At 42.0% G+C, this 20,632-nt stretch overlaps 2 protein-coding genes across 2 annotated transcripts; one reads left to right on the forward strand and one right to left on the reverse strand.

Annotated features, from left to right (window-relative positions):
• Positions 1-686: 686 nt before the first annotated feature.
• Positions 687-3,331, reverse strand: LOC309368467 (uncharacterized protein). Its single transcript, XM_081908595.1, has 3 exons — positions 3,130-3,331; positions 1,908-2,028; positions 687-916 (listed from the first exon to the last, which is right to left on the reverse strand). The coding sequence occupies exons 1-3, from the start codon at positions 3,323-3,325 to the stop codon at positions 793-795; spliced, it is 441 nt and encodes a 146-aa protein (XP_081764721.1). The 5' UTR covers positions 3,326-3,331; the 3' UTR covers positions 687-792.
• Positions 3,332-7,449: 4,118 nt separating this feature from the next.
• On the forward strand, positions 7,450-11,329 carry LOC309368173 (lymphotactin-like). Its single transcript, XM_081907965.1, has 3 exons — positions 7,450-7,647; positions 8,780-8,897; positions 9,937-11,329. Exons 1-3 carry the CDS (start codon positions 7,578-7,580, stop codon positions 10,067-10,069), a joined length of 321 nt encoding a protein of 106 aa, XP_081764091.1. The 5' UTR covers positions 7,450-7,577; the 3' UTR covers positions 10,070-11,329.
• Positions 11,330-20,632: the final 9,303 nt, after the last annotated feature.

Genomic DNA, 20,632 nt, shown 5'->3' on the forward strand with positions numbered 1-20,632 from the left:
GACTGGCAAAAACTCTCCATGGTTTCAGGAGGTGCCAGGGATTGAACCCGGGACCTTCTGCTTCCAAGATGTATGCTCTACCACTGAGCTATCATCATTCCCTTTGGTGTGCCCTGTACAGCTAGCTAACATTGAAATTATTGAATGAGCTGACGTCTTATAATAATTAGAAATAAAGATTACTAAAGAAATTAAGACGAAAGGCAGCAGTCCATGGCCTGTGTTCCCTCGGCTTTGCTTGACTGGAGGAAGGCATTCCAAACTATGTTGTTTCAGGAACTATATTTCCCGATCCACAGGTAGTAATAATAGTGAGCTGGTGGTTCAACATTGTTTGATTATTGACTATTTAATTTCTATACCGCATAGTTTATTAAAGATATTTCTAAGCGGTGTATAGAAAACAGAAGCAACAACAGACAAGTTAAACAAAATACAGTGGTACCTCAGGTTATATACTCTTCAGGTTACATACGCTTCAGGTTACAGACTCCGCTAACCCAGAAATAGTACCTCAGGTTAAGAACTTTGTTTCAGGATGAGAACAGAAATTGTGCTCCGGCGGCACGGCGGCAACGGGAGGCCTCATTAGCTAAAGTGGTGCTTCAGGTTAAGAACAGTTTCAGGTTAAGAACGGACCTCCGGAATGAATTATGTACTTAATCCGAGGTACCACTGTATTGCAAGTATATACAGTAACATATAAAATGGTACATGAATGCAAAGTTACTGAGATATATAAAAATCAATATCAATTCATTTTCTTTCTGACACACCCTTCCATGCTGAAGTCTAGCTGGTCATGAGCTGAGGACTAGATATGCTCATTGTGATTCTGTCCACGTAGTGAATGATGTTCTTCACCCAGGGACGTTCAAGCTTCACACAGACCCTGGAACCATCTCTTAATGTTAATCTGCAAGACAACAAAAGGCAAGCCAATGCAAATAAGCTATGTGGCTTATATTCTTGTTCATAGTCCAAAACATCTGGAGGGCACCAGATGAGGGAAGGCTATTCTACCCATAGCTTGGATGCATGTTTGTCACATTATGGGGGAAAGGAGCTTTGTGTGGGGATGTGCTTGCAAGGGGAAAGTGCTCTTAAAAATATAATGCTGGTCTAAATGAACTTTAGTCCGGCTCAGCAAGGTCTAGTTTTAGACAATATACCCTAGCGTCAGGTTGCAGAAGAGAGCTGTGATCATGACGAGATAAGCTGATGTTAGCAATCACCCCTTAAGTGTGCTAGAATAAGTGCTAACAAGGCCTGGACCTGATCTTTATAACTATAATATAACATTGATTTATAACTATACTTGTAGGAGTTAATAAGAATCTCTATAGTCAGCACTTACTTAGTAGGAATTAGTGTAATGTCACATGCCTGGTAAACATTTTGGAGGAAGGGACTATTTGATTTATAGAGGTAAGCCCTGAGTAGGGTCCCATGGTTGGGTTACCAGTGTTGAATGCTTGCCTATCCTTTAAGTGCATTCTAGGATGGCATGAGAGTCTTCCACTAGCCACTCAACTGTCCCCCTTTTGATGTTCATAAGAATTCCTCTGGCTGTGTATGACCTAAATCATCACCACAAGAATATGCCAAAATAATAGCAAACCAAGGCAGTATACATGACCCAAGCACACACCAATGTGCCCTCTTTTTGCAAATCACATCGAGCTTTTATTATAATCAAACTGAATAGAAACGTTGTGGGGGAAATAAATGTCTGATGAGAATCCCACTGCAGATCTTGCCATAGATACAAGGCCTACACTAATTTCAGGTAAGGAGTTTGAACCGATGGCTGCTTAGAAGTGAGGGGATTCTTGGCAGACTTACAAAGGCCCACAAGAATATGAATCCAAAGGAACTGTTTGGGCTTTGGCAGAACAGATACTCACATTGCGTCTTTTGCTAGTCCATGTTCCAGCTTCTCGTAATCAACAACTCTTTGCTTCTTGATTGGTTTTTCATGATACCCCTTACAGACACTTCGTGGCCTGGTCTGAGACCCAAAGCTTCCTAAAAAAAGACATAAAATAAGAGGGGGGAAATGAAGCTTTCACTTTTATTTTATTTTTTCTTTTCCTTAAAGTATAATCCCACCATGTGATGTGCAATCCATTGCAGATTACCAGTCTGGAAGAGGAAGTTTGAAATTGCATCAAGAAGCAGAGAGGTGGTTCATGTTCTCATCAGAGTATGTTGCTCAGTATCAGCTATGCCCAGAACCCTTTTTGTTGAATATAAGAGAGTTCTGGACCCAGCTGAAAGAACAGAAAGCACCTGGCACACGTTTAAAGGGGCAAACAGGTTGTCATGGTCAAGGGTCTGGAAACCAAGCCATATGAGGAATTGTAGAGTTGGGATCCCTGCCAAGTCTACAATTCTATGATCACAACAAAAATGTGGATAATAAGAACAACAGAACATGATTATATCTTCCAGAAAGATGGGAATGCTTCAGGGATGCAACAGAATCAGTAGACAGTTGCCATACCTGGAATCAACAAATGTGCCAACGTTGGTTTTGCTTAGTTTCTAATTTTTCCAGTCTTAAATTCAGTCCTCTACATTTCTATAGCCGTTTTCTTTTTCTTTTTTTTTAAGTCCTCATGAAAATTCGCCATCACTTTAGGGATAATTTCTCGTATTATGCACATTTATTATGTGGTTTTGCCTAATATACACATCTTGCAAACCTATTTCCACCAAACAAAACATATTTTTCTATGTTGTTTTTGCTAATATAGGCATTTTATGCACACTTTATCCCAGCATGTGCATTTTTGCACTGCATCGGGGGAACTGCATTGCAAAATTCAGAGTATTTCAAAGGGTGTCTGTTTCACTTGACCTATTGAATTGGAATTTGCAAATTAGGGAGGCTCTCCTTTAAATTTGAAGCAAATCTAACTTCTCTCCATCTCCACCTGCACACACATATATCATACTTTATCATCATCCATAAAACAAGACCTTGTATCTGTTTCGGGAACTGGATACACAATATCTGGCTGCACTGAAAGCTGTTTTGCCAGTATCTAAAGCAATATAAGGATTTTATCCCAAAAAGCAGTTTGGATGCTACTGCTGAATAGCAGAATAAAATTACACACATACCTCTTATAATGCATACACTGAAGAGCTCAAGGAAAGCAATGGCAAGAATGGCTGCCATATAGAATTTCATGGTTGGACCTTTCCTCAGGTGACGAGAGTGCAAGTATCTCAAGACTCCCTTCGCCAGACCTTTATAGGTCACTGGACATTTCCTGTGCAAGTGGCGTAATGGGGAGGATGTGAAGCAGATGATCATTTTTGTCCAACAAAACTTTTCTGTGCTGTCACTCACCGGAAGCTTTTTTCCTGTTACGATATGGTCACTTTCTAACATTTCACTGGTTAGTATTATTTCAGGCACAGAAAAAAGTGTGGTGGAAACCAACCTAGTGACATCACTAAGCTGTATGTGAAGCCACATAAACCAGAGCGAAAACTCAGCTCAGAAAGCCAGCTCATATAAACAGATGACCTATGGTGGGACTAGGAAACCCCAGACCTGAAAGATAAATGCATCCCACCAAGGCTCTCAGGATAGTCCCTAAGGTCACACCCCTTACCTGCCCTGCTCTGCTTCCTTTGGGTGCTTTTGGATGGCTGGACCATGTCCTTGATAATCTGATAATGATAGAATGAAAGTCACAGGAAACAGTGGTGTCTTCATGAAATATGGTTTTATTCACACCTTTAAGCAGAATGTGTGTAAGATGGAAGGGTGTGCAGCATTAACACTTCAACAGAGTTTGTTCTCCCATTAGATATCTAGGTGGTTACCCAATGCCACTGGATTATCACAGAACAGAATTGGGCACCTGTATGTTCCCAGCTTCAGCTGCAAGTTGAGATTGGTCCCAGGTCTATTGTTCTCCTACACAGCAGTAAGGAACCTATATCAGTTCAAGGGCTGCATTCCCTTCTGGGTGGAGAAATGAATTTAAATTGTATGTTTCTATAGTAGGCTAGTTTCTACATGCACATAAAAACGCACACCTGTCCTCCATCCAGGCAACCATGAGGCATGATCAGAGTTCAAGGACACATTCCAGTCAGGTAAAAGCTCATCTTTTGGAAGCATCTCCAGCGACTAGTTTCTGTGGCAGCCAGTCACCTATAATCCAAAAGATACAACGGACTTTTTGAAAGCCATTAACTTAACAAAGAGGTTTGTTTTGATCATTTTAGCAGTCTCATTTTCTACAAAATCTCATCCTACAGGTGTAAAACAACAGGATTGGAGGGGACACCGAAGATGACAACCAGGTTAACTCCCAGTCCCATGATAATATAATAATCACACACACACACACGAGAGAGAGAGAGTTAAGTCCAGTCAAAGGCGACTATAGGGTACAGCGCTCATCTCGCTTTCAGGCCGAGGGAACCAGTGTTTGTTCACAGACAGCTTTCTGGGTCATGTGGCCAGCATGACTATTTTTTTTTTAATATAATTTTTATTAAGTTTATAATATACAAAATCCAACTTCCAAATACATATTTCCATAGATCTAATAGACTCCCCCCATCTTCCGAGCACTGCATTCTCTATCGATTCAAAACCTCAGCAATTTGTTAACTTATTTTATACATAATAATATGTCTTCCATTTTATCGTGATATCTGGTCTCTAAACATTACAGCCCAAATCCATTAATTTTTAGTTTCAACACAATAAAATTATTTCATTACACCACTTCTGTCTTGTTATACCTTATTTTCCAATTCAAAAATTTTCCGATGCTGAAGCTGTAATTTCCTAAAAAGGAGCATTTTTTAACATTCATACAACTTATAATGCTTTTTCAAATAATCCTTGAACTTTTCCCAAACTTCCTCCGTTTCTTCTTCTCCCGAGTCTCGAATTCTGCCAGTCATTTCAGCCAGTTCCATATAGTCCATCAGCTGCGTCTGCCATTCTTCCAATGTGGGTAGATTTTGTGTCTTCCAGTGCTTTGCCATCAAGATCCTTGCTGCTGTAGTAGCACATGTGGCCAGCATGACTAAACCGCTTCTGGCACAGTGGAACCCAGTGATGGAAACCAGAGCGTATGGAAACAGCTTTTATCTTCCCACCACAGTGGTACCTATTTATCTACTTGCACTGGTATGCTTTCAAACTGCTAAGTTGGCAGGAGCTGGGACAGAGCAACAGAAGCTCACCCCGTTGTGCAGATTCAAACCGCTGACCTTCCAGTCAGCAAGCCCAAGAGGCTCAGTGGTTTAGACCACAGCACCACCTGCTCCCCTATTCAGCACTCTAAGGGAATGCATCTCCATGTAATTTCATGGCAGACTCTAGAGCTACACAGACAAGATGCAAAATTATACTTGCTCCTAATAATATCCTTCATGTCATCAGGTGGAAAAGCAAGATGTCAACAAAGTGTCCATGAATTGCTGGAATTTGCTCATATTGTAAATATAAAACTACTTCTGGAAATTGCCCCAACAAATGTTTATAGATATTGTAGATTAGCCTGATGAAAACAAGCATCAATGATACCAAGAACAGGGTATGTGGATGTTTCATCTTATAATTATAAATCAGAAAAATTGTAATATTAAGGGTTCTTTTTAATTATATTTATTTTTAAGAGATCTAATAAGAGTATTTGAAATTAAATGTACATTTTTTAAATATCAAAGCTCATCTTTCACTTTTTTTAACTCCTGTCACTCACAGCACATAAGGTATGTTGGTGTACATATCTGTCAGGGTGCTGTCAGCTAGTTGCCCAGGAAAATATAAAGACAAGGAAAAGGCCCTTACAGTCCTTTTTTTATTTCAAACTTTACAGAGACTCATCTCATGGATGGAGAACCTGTGACCTTCCACATGTTGGACTACACTCCTATAATCTTTGGCCATTGGCTATGTTGGTAGGGCTGATGGGAGTTCAACAACATCTGGAGGGGCTGCAAGTTGACCACTCCTAATCTAGGCCCTTGTTTGCATCAGTGGTATTTTCTTCCAAAAGCATCCAATAAGTACTGTGCTCTAGAGATTTTAGCGTTTGCATCCCAAGTAGGAATATCTTTCTTATTCGGAAGTTTAGCCCCTTTAATATGCACAGCTGCCCATGGAAACAGTTTCCAAAAGCCATTAATTTCTGCATATATTTCACACTGCTTTACCTCTTTCTTTCAGCCTGACCTACAAAACAAATTCAGTGTGGGTGATGACTGAACCAATGTTAAGGTACTTGAACATAATCACCGAATTTTTTGCTCCATAAGACGTACCTGACCATAAGACACATCTAGTTTTTAGAGGAGGAAAACAATAAAAAAAAATATTCTGAACGAAACAGTGGATGTATGATTTTTGTGGTTCATGCTTTCCCAGAATGCTTTTAGAACCTTATAGGTCCACCACATATGATAGAAGGTGCCTTCCTTTTGCTTACATTTTCAGCAGATATTTGCACTTGTCTTATACATTTTTACAAGCTTACTAGGAGTCAAAAACCACTGGTACATCATTTTCATATAATTTTCTTTCAGCGTACAACATGCTGCAAATTTCACCACCGCCCAAGCCTCCCTTACCTGGGTTGTGCAGCAGTGCCTGGCAGCAACAATGGCAGATTCTGGTGAGATCTTGTGAGATTTCAGGAAGATCTCACAAGATCTTGCTAGCCTAATACTGTTATTAAACCAACTAGATTTAGTAGGATTATGCATAGGGTTTCCATGTTGGGTTGCAGCTAGCACTGTCAGCAGGGTAAGGTCCTGGCACTTACATGACCTCCCACTACTGACATTGCTGGTGCTGGCAGGGTTGAGTAAGGTTGGCACAGTGAAAACACACCAGTGCAGTCATGCTTTGGAACACCAATTGCCCTTCCCCAGGATATGTCATTCCCTCTCCAACCTGGTTTTCTTCTCCCCATCCCAGTCAGTCGGCCTTCCCTGGCTACTGAGCACACTCAGTCCACACTGGCCTGCTTTGGGTTTCCACAGTCCTGCCAATACTTTCCTTGTGCGTGAGACAGTGGTGCTGGTTTGGTCCCACGGCCAACAGTACTCACACCCAATCATTAGAAATGGAGCGAGTGATGATCTTTGAAGTCTTGTTATGGTTCTCCATTGGTACACATGAGCCTCTTCTCTGAGCTACACATTTTCTCCCTGATTTGTGTGGTGCATTGTGGCTCCACTGAGCAGCATCAAGATGAAACCATAGACACATTACTGGTTTCCACTGCAGAGAAAGAACTTTCTTTTGTTCCTAAAATAAAACTGACTTTTGAAGTGCTAAAGCAGTAACCACATTGTGGCAGGAAAAAGCTGTCGATGAGGGGCTAGCAGAGATGAAGGTTTTTTCCCACCCTTCACCTGACTAGAAAAAAACCAAACCGGAAGTGTGTTCTCAGATTTTCCGCCTCTCATCCTCCCCATTACGCCTCTTGCTCAGGAAGGGTCCAGGAAGGGTCCAGCGAGCTATAAAAATCTGCTTGAGGGGAGCCCTTAGTTACTTATAGTCCCATCACCTCAGGAAAGGATCAACCATGAAACTCTACACAGCAGCCATTCTGACCATCGCTTTTTTTGAGCTCTTCAGTGTATATATTATTACAGGTATGTTTAAAATATTATTAATATTATTAATAGTAGTCGTATGTTTATTTCATATCCTAGTTTGTTAAGGGTGCTAAGAGTTGTTTGAATACCCTTATTCCCCTCTCTGAGCTACAATTCGCATAGCAGTTTAACAATCCATCTCCACACTGGGAATTCTGAGAACTGTAGTTCTCAGAGGATAAATGTTGTTGTTGTTTAGTTGTTTAGTCGTGTCCGACTCTTCGTGACCCCATGGACCAGAGCACACCAGGCACTCCTGTCTTCCGCTGCCTCCTGCAGTTTGGTCAAACTCATGCTGGTAGCTTCGAAGACACTATCCAACCATCTCGTCCTCTGTCGTCCCCTTCTCCTTGTGCCCTCAATCTTTCCAACTTCAGGGTCTTTTCCAGGGAGTCTTCTCTTCTCATGAGGTGGCCAAAGTATTGGAGCCTCAGCTTCACGATCTGTCCTTCCAGTGAGCACTCAGGGCTGATTTCCTTAAGATGATAAATAGGGGACTCCTAATGATAATTTCCATATGGATGCTGAAATCTTTTCCTGTGCACCTATGTTCCTACCTGGATTGATAGAAGCCGAGAAATGTTTTCCTTGCAGTAGAAGTGCAGTTTTCAGGGTGGGGGAGAGAGAGATTTCAATCACTACCCTAAACGAGTAACGGACGACAGAGGGCAAGATGGTTGGATAGTGTTCTCGAAGCTACCAGCATGGGTTTGACCAAACTGCGGGAGGCAGTGAAAGACAAAAGTGCCTGGCGTGCTCTGGTCCATGGGGTCACGAAGAGTCGGACACGACTAAACGACTAAACAACAACAACAACAAATGAGTAACAGTTGTGATTTATTGTATTGTAAATCCAATAGCTAGAAGACCAACAGAAATCAGAACCGCTTGCAGACATGCAAGAACAAAAGCCCTATAAGGAACCCCTTTATTTTTTGTATTTTAAAGTTGTTTTACACTTTTAAATAGCGTGTTTTAATATTAATGGAGGTTTTAAATTGTTGTAACCTGCCCTGAGACATTAGGGTGAGGGGAAGGAAATAAGTTCTAATTCTAATAATAATAATAATAATAATAATAATAATGATTATTTGATGCCAGTTAAACTTATATTTTATCTCTTTTTAAGGAACGCTTGGATCTCAGACTATGGCACTCGACTCCTGTATAACCTTAGAGACAAATGAAATGAACATCCGAAGATTTGCTAGTTATACAACCCAAACCAGACCAGTAAAAGCTGTGATGTAAGTATCTTGCTTAATCTTCAACTGTAAAGTAGCCTACAAGTCTGAAGAAAGAGACATGCTTGCGTGACTTTCCAAAGAAACACAGATTCCAGTTAGAAGTAGTAGTATTACCAGTGTATACTATGCAATGTTCATTCCATGTTCTATCTGATAACTGTCTGGGTGGGTGACCAAATATGTGATTAATATAGGAGACTATTGCATCATGGCTATGCTCTGCCTCCCTATCAGAGGCAGCATGCTCTTGCCCTCGGGTCCCAATTGCATGCTTCCCATGGCATCTGCTTGGCCACTGCGAGAACAGGATGCTGGACTAATAATAATAATAATAATAATAATAATAATAATAATAATAATAATAAATAATATTTATACCCCACCCTCCCTGGCCAAAGCCAGGCTCAGGGTAGCTAACACCAGTAAAATTACAATAAAAACACAATAGGGGAAAAAACTAATTTAAAATACTAATTTAAAAGAACGCCCTCCCATCAGATGTCAAAGCGATAAACAACTACCTGACATTCAGAAGACATCTTAAGGCAGCCCTGTTCAGGGAAGTTTTTAATGTGTGGCATTTTAGTGTATTTTTGGTCTCTGTGGAAGCCGCCCAGAGTGGTTGGGGAAACCCAGCCAGATGGGTGGGGTACAAATAATAAATTATTATTATTATTATTATTATTATTATTATTATTATTATTATTATTAGATGGGCCATTGGCCTGATCCAGCAGGCTCTTCTTGTGTTCTTGTTTTAAGTGGGGGCATCTAATGGTGTCCAGCATTCATCATTCAAACTTCCAACCTATTACTGACACCAATCCAACCAGAAGCCAATAAAATTTTAGCTGCAATCCTTTGCAAGTCTACTCAGAAATAAGTCTCATTGAGTCCCATTGTGCTGGATTCCACTTGCTCCTAGTGGACACAGAACAGCTGCCCAAAGCACTGTGTTTCACATTTCACACAGAAATACAATCCACAATAATTCTTTAACAAAATTAAACTTAGTGATTTGCTTTCTCTTCTCTTGCAGCTTAATCACCAGAAGAGGTGTCAAGGTCTGTGTGCCACATGATCTTCCATGGGTGACAAAAACCATGAACTACTTGGACCAAAAAAAGGCAATACAACAAAGAAGAACAACATCTAGGAAGATGACCAGCTAAGCTGCCGCACATCAAATCATCAATAGCTGCTCATAACTTTGGCTAATTCCTGACTGGAAATAAAGTTACTGAATGATGTACTTTCACTGGAATCTATTCATCCATCAAAGCAATGCTGATGCAATTATAGCATTTTAATGCTGCCTTTAGTCTTAATTATTTTAGGATAACCTTTTTTATTTATTGGAAGAAGGCAGCTCTTTCAATATTTTCAATTTAAGCTGTTTTCAGTGTTTGGGGAGTACTTATTCAGAGTTTCCCTTTTCATCATATTGTTTCTCTGGTTTATAGGGTCCTTCGAAGACAATATTAATGTAGAGTGTTCTATGATTGCATACAACTTATTGTTCCCCTGTTAGGATGGCTGAGGGCTTCCTGTGCTTAAGATATCACTGATTATACAAACATAAACCCCAGGGAATGCTGGGGGTTGGGGGGAGAGGAGCCCTAGAAACCAATCTGGCACTTATAAAATGATGAGGCCCCCATGGATATTCAGAATGTCCTTTTATCTCATGAACCTTCATGTGAATAGCCAGATTTCTAGGTAAAGCTCATCACTCTTCCACAGTGCCAGTTAGCAAAAGAGTTTTGGCACTACCTAGGTCACTAAGATACATATGGCTGTAACAGCCTCATATATGGTTGAGCAAATATATGAGGAAATAGCTAATAGAAGGAAAGAAATATCAAGAAAGAAATCAAGGGTAGGCCTGTTGATTAACACGGATGTGGACTTATGTATTGGAATAAATAGAACGAGCTGCCTGTAATTCAAATTTGTGCTTTCTTCATCTGGTTCATGTTTAGTACATGATCACTGGAAACTTTTGTGGAATGTATAATACTGTCGCTTGCTGCTATTCTTCAAAATTGTATACCTTTTCGTTTCCTTGATTTTTTGAGGGGACTGTCATCTGTTTTGAAGAACTTTAAAAAATTAATCAATTAACTTCCTGTCATTGGATCCATTTACTGATCAAACTAGACGTTACAGCAACAGAATACAGGTGACAGTGAGAATATTTGAAAAAGATAGCTATTATTGTTTTTTGTCAAGAGTACAAAAAGAATAACGCCACACAATCTTTTGAAGAGCATCTTAAATGTCTTAGCTGAATGAAGAGATATACTTATATTAATTCAAAGACATTCATGTGAACTTAGTTGTTCATTCAGTTGTTGGTTTTACAACACTTGGGATCAAATTACTTTTACCATGCTTTTACTATGCACTTAATAAATTAGTCCTTTGAATGATATTTTATATCTTTTGTTTATTAACAGTAAGTAGAATCTACCAGGAAGTGCTTTTGTACAAATCCCATTGAAATCTTAACAAGAACATAGTAGTCACTTCATCTCTTTACTACTTGCTCAGAGTTTTTTCAGTTACAACATGGTGTAACAGAACACAAGAAAAATCTGATGAAATGTTTGGTACTGCCAGTGTGTGTGTGTGTAGATAGATGATAGATAGATAGATGATAGATAGATGATAGATAGATAGATAGATAGATAGATAGATAGATAGATGACATAGAGAGAGAGAGAGGGAGGGAGAGGGAGAGGGAGAGAGAGAGAGAGGGGGGGGGAGAGAGAGGGAGAGAGAGGGAGAGGGAGAGGGAGAGGGAGAGAGAGGGAGATGATAAATAGATAACAAGTTCCATCTTATTCCTAGTTTTTTACCAGTTCAAACAGGTAAGGCATGGCAACCAAATGAGAAGATTTAAAACAGCCTTTATCCACTCTGCTGAGGTCTGAGAGTTTAATTATTTCAAACATTCACAAAGAGTGGGGCATTCAACAGCTTTTACTATGCTCAGTGACTCTGACTGGATAGTTATCAGTCTTTTTCTGCCTTGGAATCTCTGACTGTGAAAATACCAGCCATGTGCACTGTTAACACAGCACACCAGTTTCATCCACCTCCAAACCAGTTTAATTGACCTTATTCAAGTTCTTTCTTTTAAGGAAGGAGGGGAAGGAGAATCGAGTTCAAACAAGCACGACGCCAAAGTCCTTTGCCCGGATGGTACTCTTTGAAATTATGCCTCGGAGGCTCTGCACTTTCTGGCGTCTGTGTGAGGTTGGTTCAGACTGGACAGGGAATTAGTGAACCAGAAAAGAAGTGCTTAGGTTTCTTCAGCGTGCGCCAGCTAGAGGAATAGGCTAGCATCTTCAGACATAAAACACACAATAATTTTCAGAGTTGGTCTAGTAGAAAATTAAATCTCTGTACAAAGTGTAGGTTAATCCTCTTCTTCCAAGGTTAGCAAACAAGATGTCAAAAGACTTGCACAAGGAACTGTCTGTCAGGATTGAATTGCCAATTACTACAAGTTCATATTAGGGGCTGCATATATATGCACGGTCACAAAGAAGCATCAGTTCCACTCATGTATACTGACTAAACTCTTTTAAAAAGAGGGGGAAACAAATCTACCTATGATATGTGGAAGCCCAGCAACATCCCCACGAGACTTGCCTTTGTACAGTGGTACCTTGGTTCTTGAACGGCTTAGCTGTCGAACAGATCAGCTCCCAAATGCCACAAAGCCGGAAGTAAGTGTTCCAGTTTGCGAACGTTTTTTGGAAGCCAAATGTCCGACATGGCTTCTGATTGAGTCCAGGAAGCTCCTGCAGCCAATCGGAAGCCATGCCTTGATTTTCAAATGGTTTCGGGAGTTGAATGGACTCCTGGAATGGATTAAGTTTGAGAACCAAGGTACCACTGTATTTGTAATGATTAATTATCTCAATGTTAATTATATTAAATGTACAGAAGTTGCTGTGACTTTGCTACTTCAGAATCAGTTATATAGTGAATCTGCTGTTGTCCTCAATTGACACATGAATAAAAAGTGATCCGGACTAAAGTATACCTGTTATATACAGTATACAGTTCATATTTTGAAGTGGCAGCCTGCAGCCAATCCTGCAGCCAATCAGAAGCAGCGCCTTGGTTTTTTAACAGTTCCGGAAGTTGAACGGACTCATGGAACGCATTCTGTTTGAGAACCAAGGTATGACTGTACTTCTAACTATGGATCTCTAGGACGACTCTCATTTTACATACCCATGGAAAAGAGGATGTGTCCTGGGAAAAGAGGGCATATGGCACCCCTATCATAAAGGTAAAGGTAAAGGGACCCCTGACCATTAGGTCCAGTCGTGGCCGACTCTGGGGTTGCAGTGCTCATCTCGCTTTATTGGCTGAGGGAGCCGGCATACAGCTTCCGGGTCATGTGGCCAGCATGACTAAGCCGCTTCTGGTGAACCAGAGGAGCACACGGAAACGCCGTTTACCTTCCCACCGGAGTGGTACCTATTTATCTACTTGCACTTTGACGTGCTTTCGAACTGCTAGCTTGGCAGGAGCAGGGACTGAGCAATGGGAGCTCACCCCGTTGCGGGGATTCAAACTGCTGACCTTCTGATCGGCAAGTCCTAGGCTCTGTGGTTTAATCCAAAGCGCCACCCGCGTCCCTAACCCTATCATAGGCTATTGGAAAAGGAAGCAAAAGTATTCATCCAGTAAGCGGGGGTGAGTGTCAAGAAGAAGAGGGAATGCATTCTTGTTGCTGAGGCAACTGTGCTGACATTCCTTGTCATGTTTCATAAGAAGATCGATGCTGGGGCAGAACACAAGTCTACCAAGTCCAGCAACCCAGACAGTCACCAGCCACACACCCAAGCTTGAAACAACCCTCTTCCACTTTTGCTCCCCAATCCATGGTATGCATTAGAATAAGAACAGAGGAAGCTGCTAAACCATTGGTCTGTCTCAGTACTGTTTGCTCTGACTAGGGAAGGGAAAATTCCTAGGCCTACCTGAAAATTCTGAGGATTTGTTTGCTCTTAATGAGGCTGCCAAATCTGATTGGTTACATGGCACTGTGATGTCATCACACTTCCTGTATGATCCCTAATTGACTGGGCTCATCCAGTGCTGATAAAGAGGGAAGATGTATATATCTCAGGTCAGGGCTGTTAACTTATGGGGCAGAGGTTCCAGGTTGCAAGTTACTCATTCCAGGAAGACTTGAACTTCCGAACCTCTCACTTGAGAAATTAACCCTTTATGAGTCAGGAACCTACTGTTTCATCATTAACAGTAGAAAAATTAACATTAACAGTGGAAAAATTGCTTATATAAAACTGTTATACAAGGGGCTGAAATACTAGCAGTTCAGAGGCTTGTAGCTCTCTGTTGCACTTTGCCTGGATGTTCTTTTTGTTTGGTTTTGCTAGTGCAATTAATACTTAAGCCTCTGAGCACATTAGTAATGCTTCATTGCAGTAACTGGGCTGTGCATTTTTTCCCAAGCCTTTTTCAGAAAGAGAGAGAATGTCCTTGGTCTGCAACACACAGGCTTTCTTACTGGAAAGGGGCACTTTAGTTAATGTTTCTAACTGACCAATGATTGTTAGGTGTCCTTTGCTGCAGGGCCCAAATATGGGGAAACCAGCAGGTCTCCTGCTGCTAATCCTGCACTGAAAATAGATTGATTTTATTACCAGAGACTCCAAAGTGCAAATTACTAACAGCTGACCTGACCCAGGAAGAAACGTGCCTCTCATTTTAAGGCACCTATCTGCAAGACAGTGATGTACTACTGGTTGTGGGTAACACAGAAAGCTCTGGACAGCCAGAAAGGTAACAGCATCATGGCCCTTCTTTGACTTCAGGAGTATCTCTGGAAAGCCAACATCCTCAACCTGGAGCAATGTGTCCCCCACTCTGATCAAATCTGCTATGATTAAAACCAGGGGACAAAGTGAGTTCTTTGGCCACCAGGGGGCATATAGCTACTTACTTACCAAGAGGGATCTAAGTGTTGATTGATTTAGCTGAGCTCATGTCACATAAAAGTGCCATAGCGTATCTCTGTACATTCCTTCTGCGGTTCTGAATTCCCATTGAATAACGAGTTTTTCCCACGGACAAGAGTAAACAAAGTACAAAGGCGTTTTTGTGAAGATAAGGGACATGGTTCCTGATCACATGGGGTGGGGAAAGCTGTACAAATTGTACACGGATAGGCTCTGTGCTAAGAGGTAATGCATAAGTGAAGGTTGGAAGCAGTATTGGACACGTGATGAGCTACAGACACTTAAATCAGCAAGCAAGTGCTACATACAAAAACCCAGGCTAGGGATGGAGGAAAAGTTAGTTTGGTTTGCATGATTAATATGAGCTTACAAAATTCACGCTGCCCAAACCAAACACTTTCCCAAATTTTGTAATGCAGGTCTCAAACCAAAGAACGCAAACAAAGCTTCCTGTACGATACTGAAATGTGCATGCAAAAATGCATATATTATTGAAAATAGTGTACAAAATTGCATTCCGTTGGGAGGAAATCAAAAATACACAGGCAAAATTGTGTAGACAAATTGCATATATTTGGAGAAACACATATAAAAATTTGTACAAATTTTCAAGCATACTTTTTAAAAATTAAAAATGCAAAGACAACATGTATGCTAAATGGGGTATTTTTGTACTTGTTTTGTTTAATTCCTCAGGTCCTGCTGCCGCCTTGGCTCTTCTCTGCAGAACTATGATAGCTCAATTTTTGGTAGCTTTGAACATAACCCACATGTAAAGGCACTGTCTCGTGCTTATGGACTCTCTATGTTAGAACTGTCTTGACTGATCAGATGGTGACAGCAGCCACAAAATTAAAAGATGCCTGCTTCTTGGGAGAAAAGCAATGACCAACATAGACAGCATCTTAAAAAGCAGAGACATCACCTTGCCAACAAAGGTCCGTATAGTTAAAGCTATGGTTTTCTCAATAGCGATGTATGGAAGTCAGAACTGGACCATAAAGAAGGCTGATTGCCAAAGAATTGATGCTTTTGAATTACGGTGCTGGAGGAGACTCTTGAGAGTCCCATGGACTGCAAGAAGATCAAACCTATCCATTCTTAAGGAAATCAGCCCTGAGTGCTCACTGGAAGGACAGATCGTGAAGCTGAGGCTCCAATACTTTGGCCACCTCATGAGAAGAGAAGACTCCTGGAAAAGACCCTGATGTTGGGAAAGATGGAGGCACAAGGAGAAGGGGACGACAGAGGACGAGATGGTTGGATAGTGTTCTCGAAGCTACCAGCATGAATTTGACCAAACTGTGGAAGACAGAAGTGCCTGGCGTGCTCTGGTCCATGGGGTCACGAAGAGTCGGACACGACTAAACGACTAAACAACAACAACAATCTTGACTGGTGCAAGCCTGGGGACAGCAGTATGGATTCATTTCTTTTTCAGGCCCACTGAAGCCTTGTACAGTACAGGCCCGAATTTCCATCAATATAAATTTGCAACATTTCATTCTGGTCCGCTGCCTTCTGAAAGCATATATATTGCATGGGGATGGCTGATAGCCCTGAACTGTAAAAGCATCTCAGCATCTCTGGAAGGCAATTCTGTGCTCTTAAGCTATCCCTATGCCTAGACAATAACACAAGAGCTGCTACAACTGCTGCATCAGCCCCGTTCCGTGGACTGCAGTCGTTTTGCAACACCTCGCCTGCTAGTGCAGCAAAGCTAAATATAACCCCTGCAGAGTGGATCTTTTCTATTTATAGAGCCCCCAAAAGTCAGAGTTCAGCACATATCTCAGTCTAACCATTAACAAGCCCGTGATTCAGGGGGTCAGATACAGAAAACGTTGCTAAGAAGGAAAGCCAGGATCCCTCCCTCCGGCATCAAAGACAATGGAAGGACAGGCCTGGGCCTGGCTTGTATCCTCTGTCTCTCTTGTGCATTTACAGTACTTATCATGGAATTTCTCAACACGGGCTGACATAGTTCAGTAATAATGCCTTCCTGAGGTGAGGGGATTCCCAGCTCCACAGTCTGTCAGGCTGCCAGAGATTCAGAGCTCGGCTCCACGAAACACAGAGGCAGCCATTGAAATGCCTTTAAACAACCATGGCTTCCACCAAAGAATTATGGGAGCTGTAGTTTGTTGCGGATTATTTGTTAAGAGACACTTATTTCCCTCACGGAGCTACAGTTTCTAAAGTGGTTTAAAAAGCAATCTCTCTTTGGGAGGAAACTCTGAGAACTGTATCTCTCTGAGGGGGAGAGGGGTCTCCCATCAACTCTCAGCACTCTTAGCAAACTTCATTTCCCATGATTCTTTAGGGGACGCCATGACGGTTTAAGGTGGCATCATTGTGCTTTAAATGTGTGGTGTGAATGTGTTTGGCTGTCTTGGCTCGCATCCTCTTGAATTTAGACCACAATTCTATAAACACTTACCTGGGAGAAAGTCCATTGAACTCAATGAGACTTGCTGCCCAACAGGGATGTATGGGAGTGTGCTTTTCCCAAACAGGATTATTTGTAATGATGAATGGGGGAAATAACACTCTAAAGTAAAATCATGTGCTTGGTAATTAAGGGGTGATACAAAGGTCAATCCAGATTAATATTATTGTGAGAAAAAGCCTAGCTGTTTCTTATGAGGGGCAAAATTATGAATAGTAATTGGCCTGGCCACAGTTCTGAAAACATATGCAATCCTTATCTCTGTGAAAAGTGTGCATGTGGATTTTCAGTGATTTGGATTGGAGGAATCAGTCCTTGCTTGGAGGATTGGAGGAATCAATCCTTGCTGCATTATATTAATAATTTTTAAATATGCTATCAAGCGACCTAAATGAACTTTGCCAAGGGCAAAACTTATGAGCAAATAAAGATTTATCATCATTATTATTTTGGTTCTTTTAATTATTCTAACTTCTCCTAAAACAGCAGCAACTTATACAAAGTGGTTTACATATAATTAAAATAACAGTGCATGCAATAAAATAAAGCCCGGAGAATAAAGTCAACAATAGCTGAACCAGCCAACAGTTATGCATGCAAAACAATAGGTTTCAGATTTAAAAGCATTGCTGAGTAGAAAGAAAGTCAAGTTCCCAAACATGTGTGGAGTCCTCAGGCCAAATGCTTAGGGTTTTTCTGCCTGCAACATCCCTACAGCAATGGCACAGCATCACAGTGCTTGACCACTCTATGGCTACAAAGGTCAGTTGTGTTTCACACTAAGGCCCAGATCTCAGGATGGTGCTGTAGAAAACATAGGAAGCTGGCTTGGCTTATACTGAGTTAGACTATTAGCCTATCTAGTTGAATATTGTCAACACTGACTGCCAGCAGCTTTCCAGGGTTTCAGATGGAGGTGGGGTCTCTACCAGCCCTACCTGGAGATTCTGGGAATTGAACCTAAGACCTTCTGGATGAAAAAGATGGTGCTGAATCACTAAGCCACAACCACAGAACCGGGCTTATGCAGGAAACAGACATGTACAGTGGTACCTTGGGTTACGAACTTAATTCATTTCAGAGGTCCGTTCTTAACCTGAAACCATTCTTAACCTGAGGTGCACTTTTGCTAATGGGGCTCCTGCTGCCCCCGTGTCGCTGACGCACAATTTCCGTTCTCATCCTGGGGCAAAGTTCACAACCCGGAGCAACTACTTCCGGGTTAGTGGAGTTTGTAACCCGAAGCATTTGTAACCCAAGGTACCACTGTGCACGATAAGAGCTCAGAGCAGAAATAAGTGCCACTCTTGTGGTCAAATAGCAGTGATCAAATGCTACTATTGTGGTTTAGGACTGGGAGTTAAGAGTCCTGGGCACTATTATTTACTTGCCCGCAATTTTATAAAGATGTGCAGATTAACAAAATCTGTGTAACTTTCCCAAGGGGATATAATCCTGTTTATCCATCATACACAAAAAACAGGGCCCAACTTTGGCCCAGAACACATGAGGGTTGGCTGCATGGCAAATAAGTTGTCTGATGGCTCCATCCTGTAACCAGATCAGTGGCGTAGCGTGGGTTGTCCGCAGCCGGGGCAAGGCAAGTAATTTGCGCCCCCTAACCTGTGGATTTGCGTCCCCTAACCCGTGGATTTGCGTCCCCTAACCTGTGGATTTGCGCCCCCTAACCCTAACCCCCAGATGTTGCGCCCGGTGCAGCCGGCCCCCCCTACACCCCCCACGCTACGCCACTGAACCAGATCATTGTTTTTGGTTGTTGTTGGGTTGGGTTTTTTTTTTAAAGTGGACAATGATGGCAGTAATTTATTCTTAACTCCTTTCATCACAAGCTGAAAATTGATCTGGGCATCAGGCAGAGCAATCAGATGGCGGCTTGGCTGGGTGGCCAGCAGTAATGAGCTTTAAATTCCCTCCGTGTTCAGAGCCAATTGCGGCTGGCAGGAACCGGTTTGTGTAGCGAGGCCAATTCATAAACGTTTCTAACGTACACGGTGATAATTGGATGGAAGTTTTGAAGTGATATGAGGCTCAGAAAACAATTGCCAGCATTAGGAAGAAAAGGCCTTGACTTTGTGAGCATGCCCTAGCCCAGAGGTCATGGACATCCTTCGTGTGCAGAAGATACAGCGTTCAGGTCTCACCATCTCTGGTTTAGAAGGCTCAGGCAGCAGGTGAAGAGAATGACCTTGGCCTGAGACCACAGAGAGCTGCTGCTACTCAGGGTGGGCCAGGGGTTGCCAATGTGGTGCCCATGTGCTGGCTAGCACCACCTATGGCATCCGTGAAAGGCCTCAGTAAATATCCACTCAAAACCCACAATGTGTGAGAGACTGCATGCTCTTTGTGCTCAGTTCCTGTTTGCCTTTGCTACATTGAAAAGACACCTTTAAACGTGCCCACATTTCATGGGTTGCCAGGATTAGACACACACTCTGAACAGGGCAGAGGTATCTTCGTGGAGCTGCTGGTTGGGGAGAGACAGGGTTCAAGCCCACACCATTCCTCTGCTCTTTTTGTGCAGTCATTTATTGCTATGTCTCCACATTGTCATTTTGTGACTGGAGCCCACAGTAATTTCTCAGAAGTTTATTTGTTTGTTTATTCATTTATTACATTTACATACCACTTTCCCCTGCAAGAAGCTCCAGGTCGTGTGCGTGTTTCCGTCCTCACTATTTTACCCTCACAACATCACTCTGAAGTGCCCACTGGCCCCCAAAAGAGAAAAGTTGATGACTTCTGGGGTAGAACAAATAGTCCACCTGGGAATATGGAGGAAACGTCCCTTGTAAATACAAGATAGGCAGGTAAGCCTGTGCAACGGGTAGACTTTTTAAGGAGTGGACTTTTCATTCCCAACCATGCATGGCTGCCATTGTGCAAACCTGACCCTTTGTTGTGAAAATAAAAGCCTCTGAGTGAATTGACTTTGAAGCAGCAAAGACTCCCCCCCCCAACTCCTTCCTAACAAGTTGATTGGGGACTTTCCCTTGCAGAGCACCCAGACCCAGCTCTAACTCTTGCCTCAGATTTTCCACTGTACCCTCTCGGCAATCATTGCTGCTCCTGTGAAGTGGGTTATAAATACGACCCACAATCAGGACGCCTCGCAGGCACCAACGGCACCCTCTTGAAACACCCACTTTGCCCAAGTGCTCCGGCCTTGTGAAAAGCGACCACAGACAGGCTGTGTCGCTAAGGAAACACGGCTTGTTGTCCCCTGTCCTTCAGACAAGGCCTTACTCGGGGAGGAAGGG

This window comes from Podarcis melisellensis, assembly GCF_964234715.1.
Source record: "Podarcis melisellensis genome assembly, chromosome: 4".
Taxonomy (NCBI): domain Eukaryota; kingdom Metazoa; phylum Chordata; class Lepidosauria; order Squamata; family Lacertidae; genus Podarcis; species Podarcis melisellensis.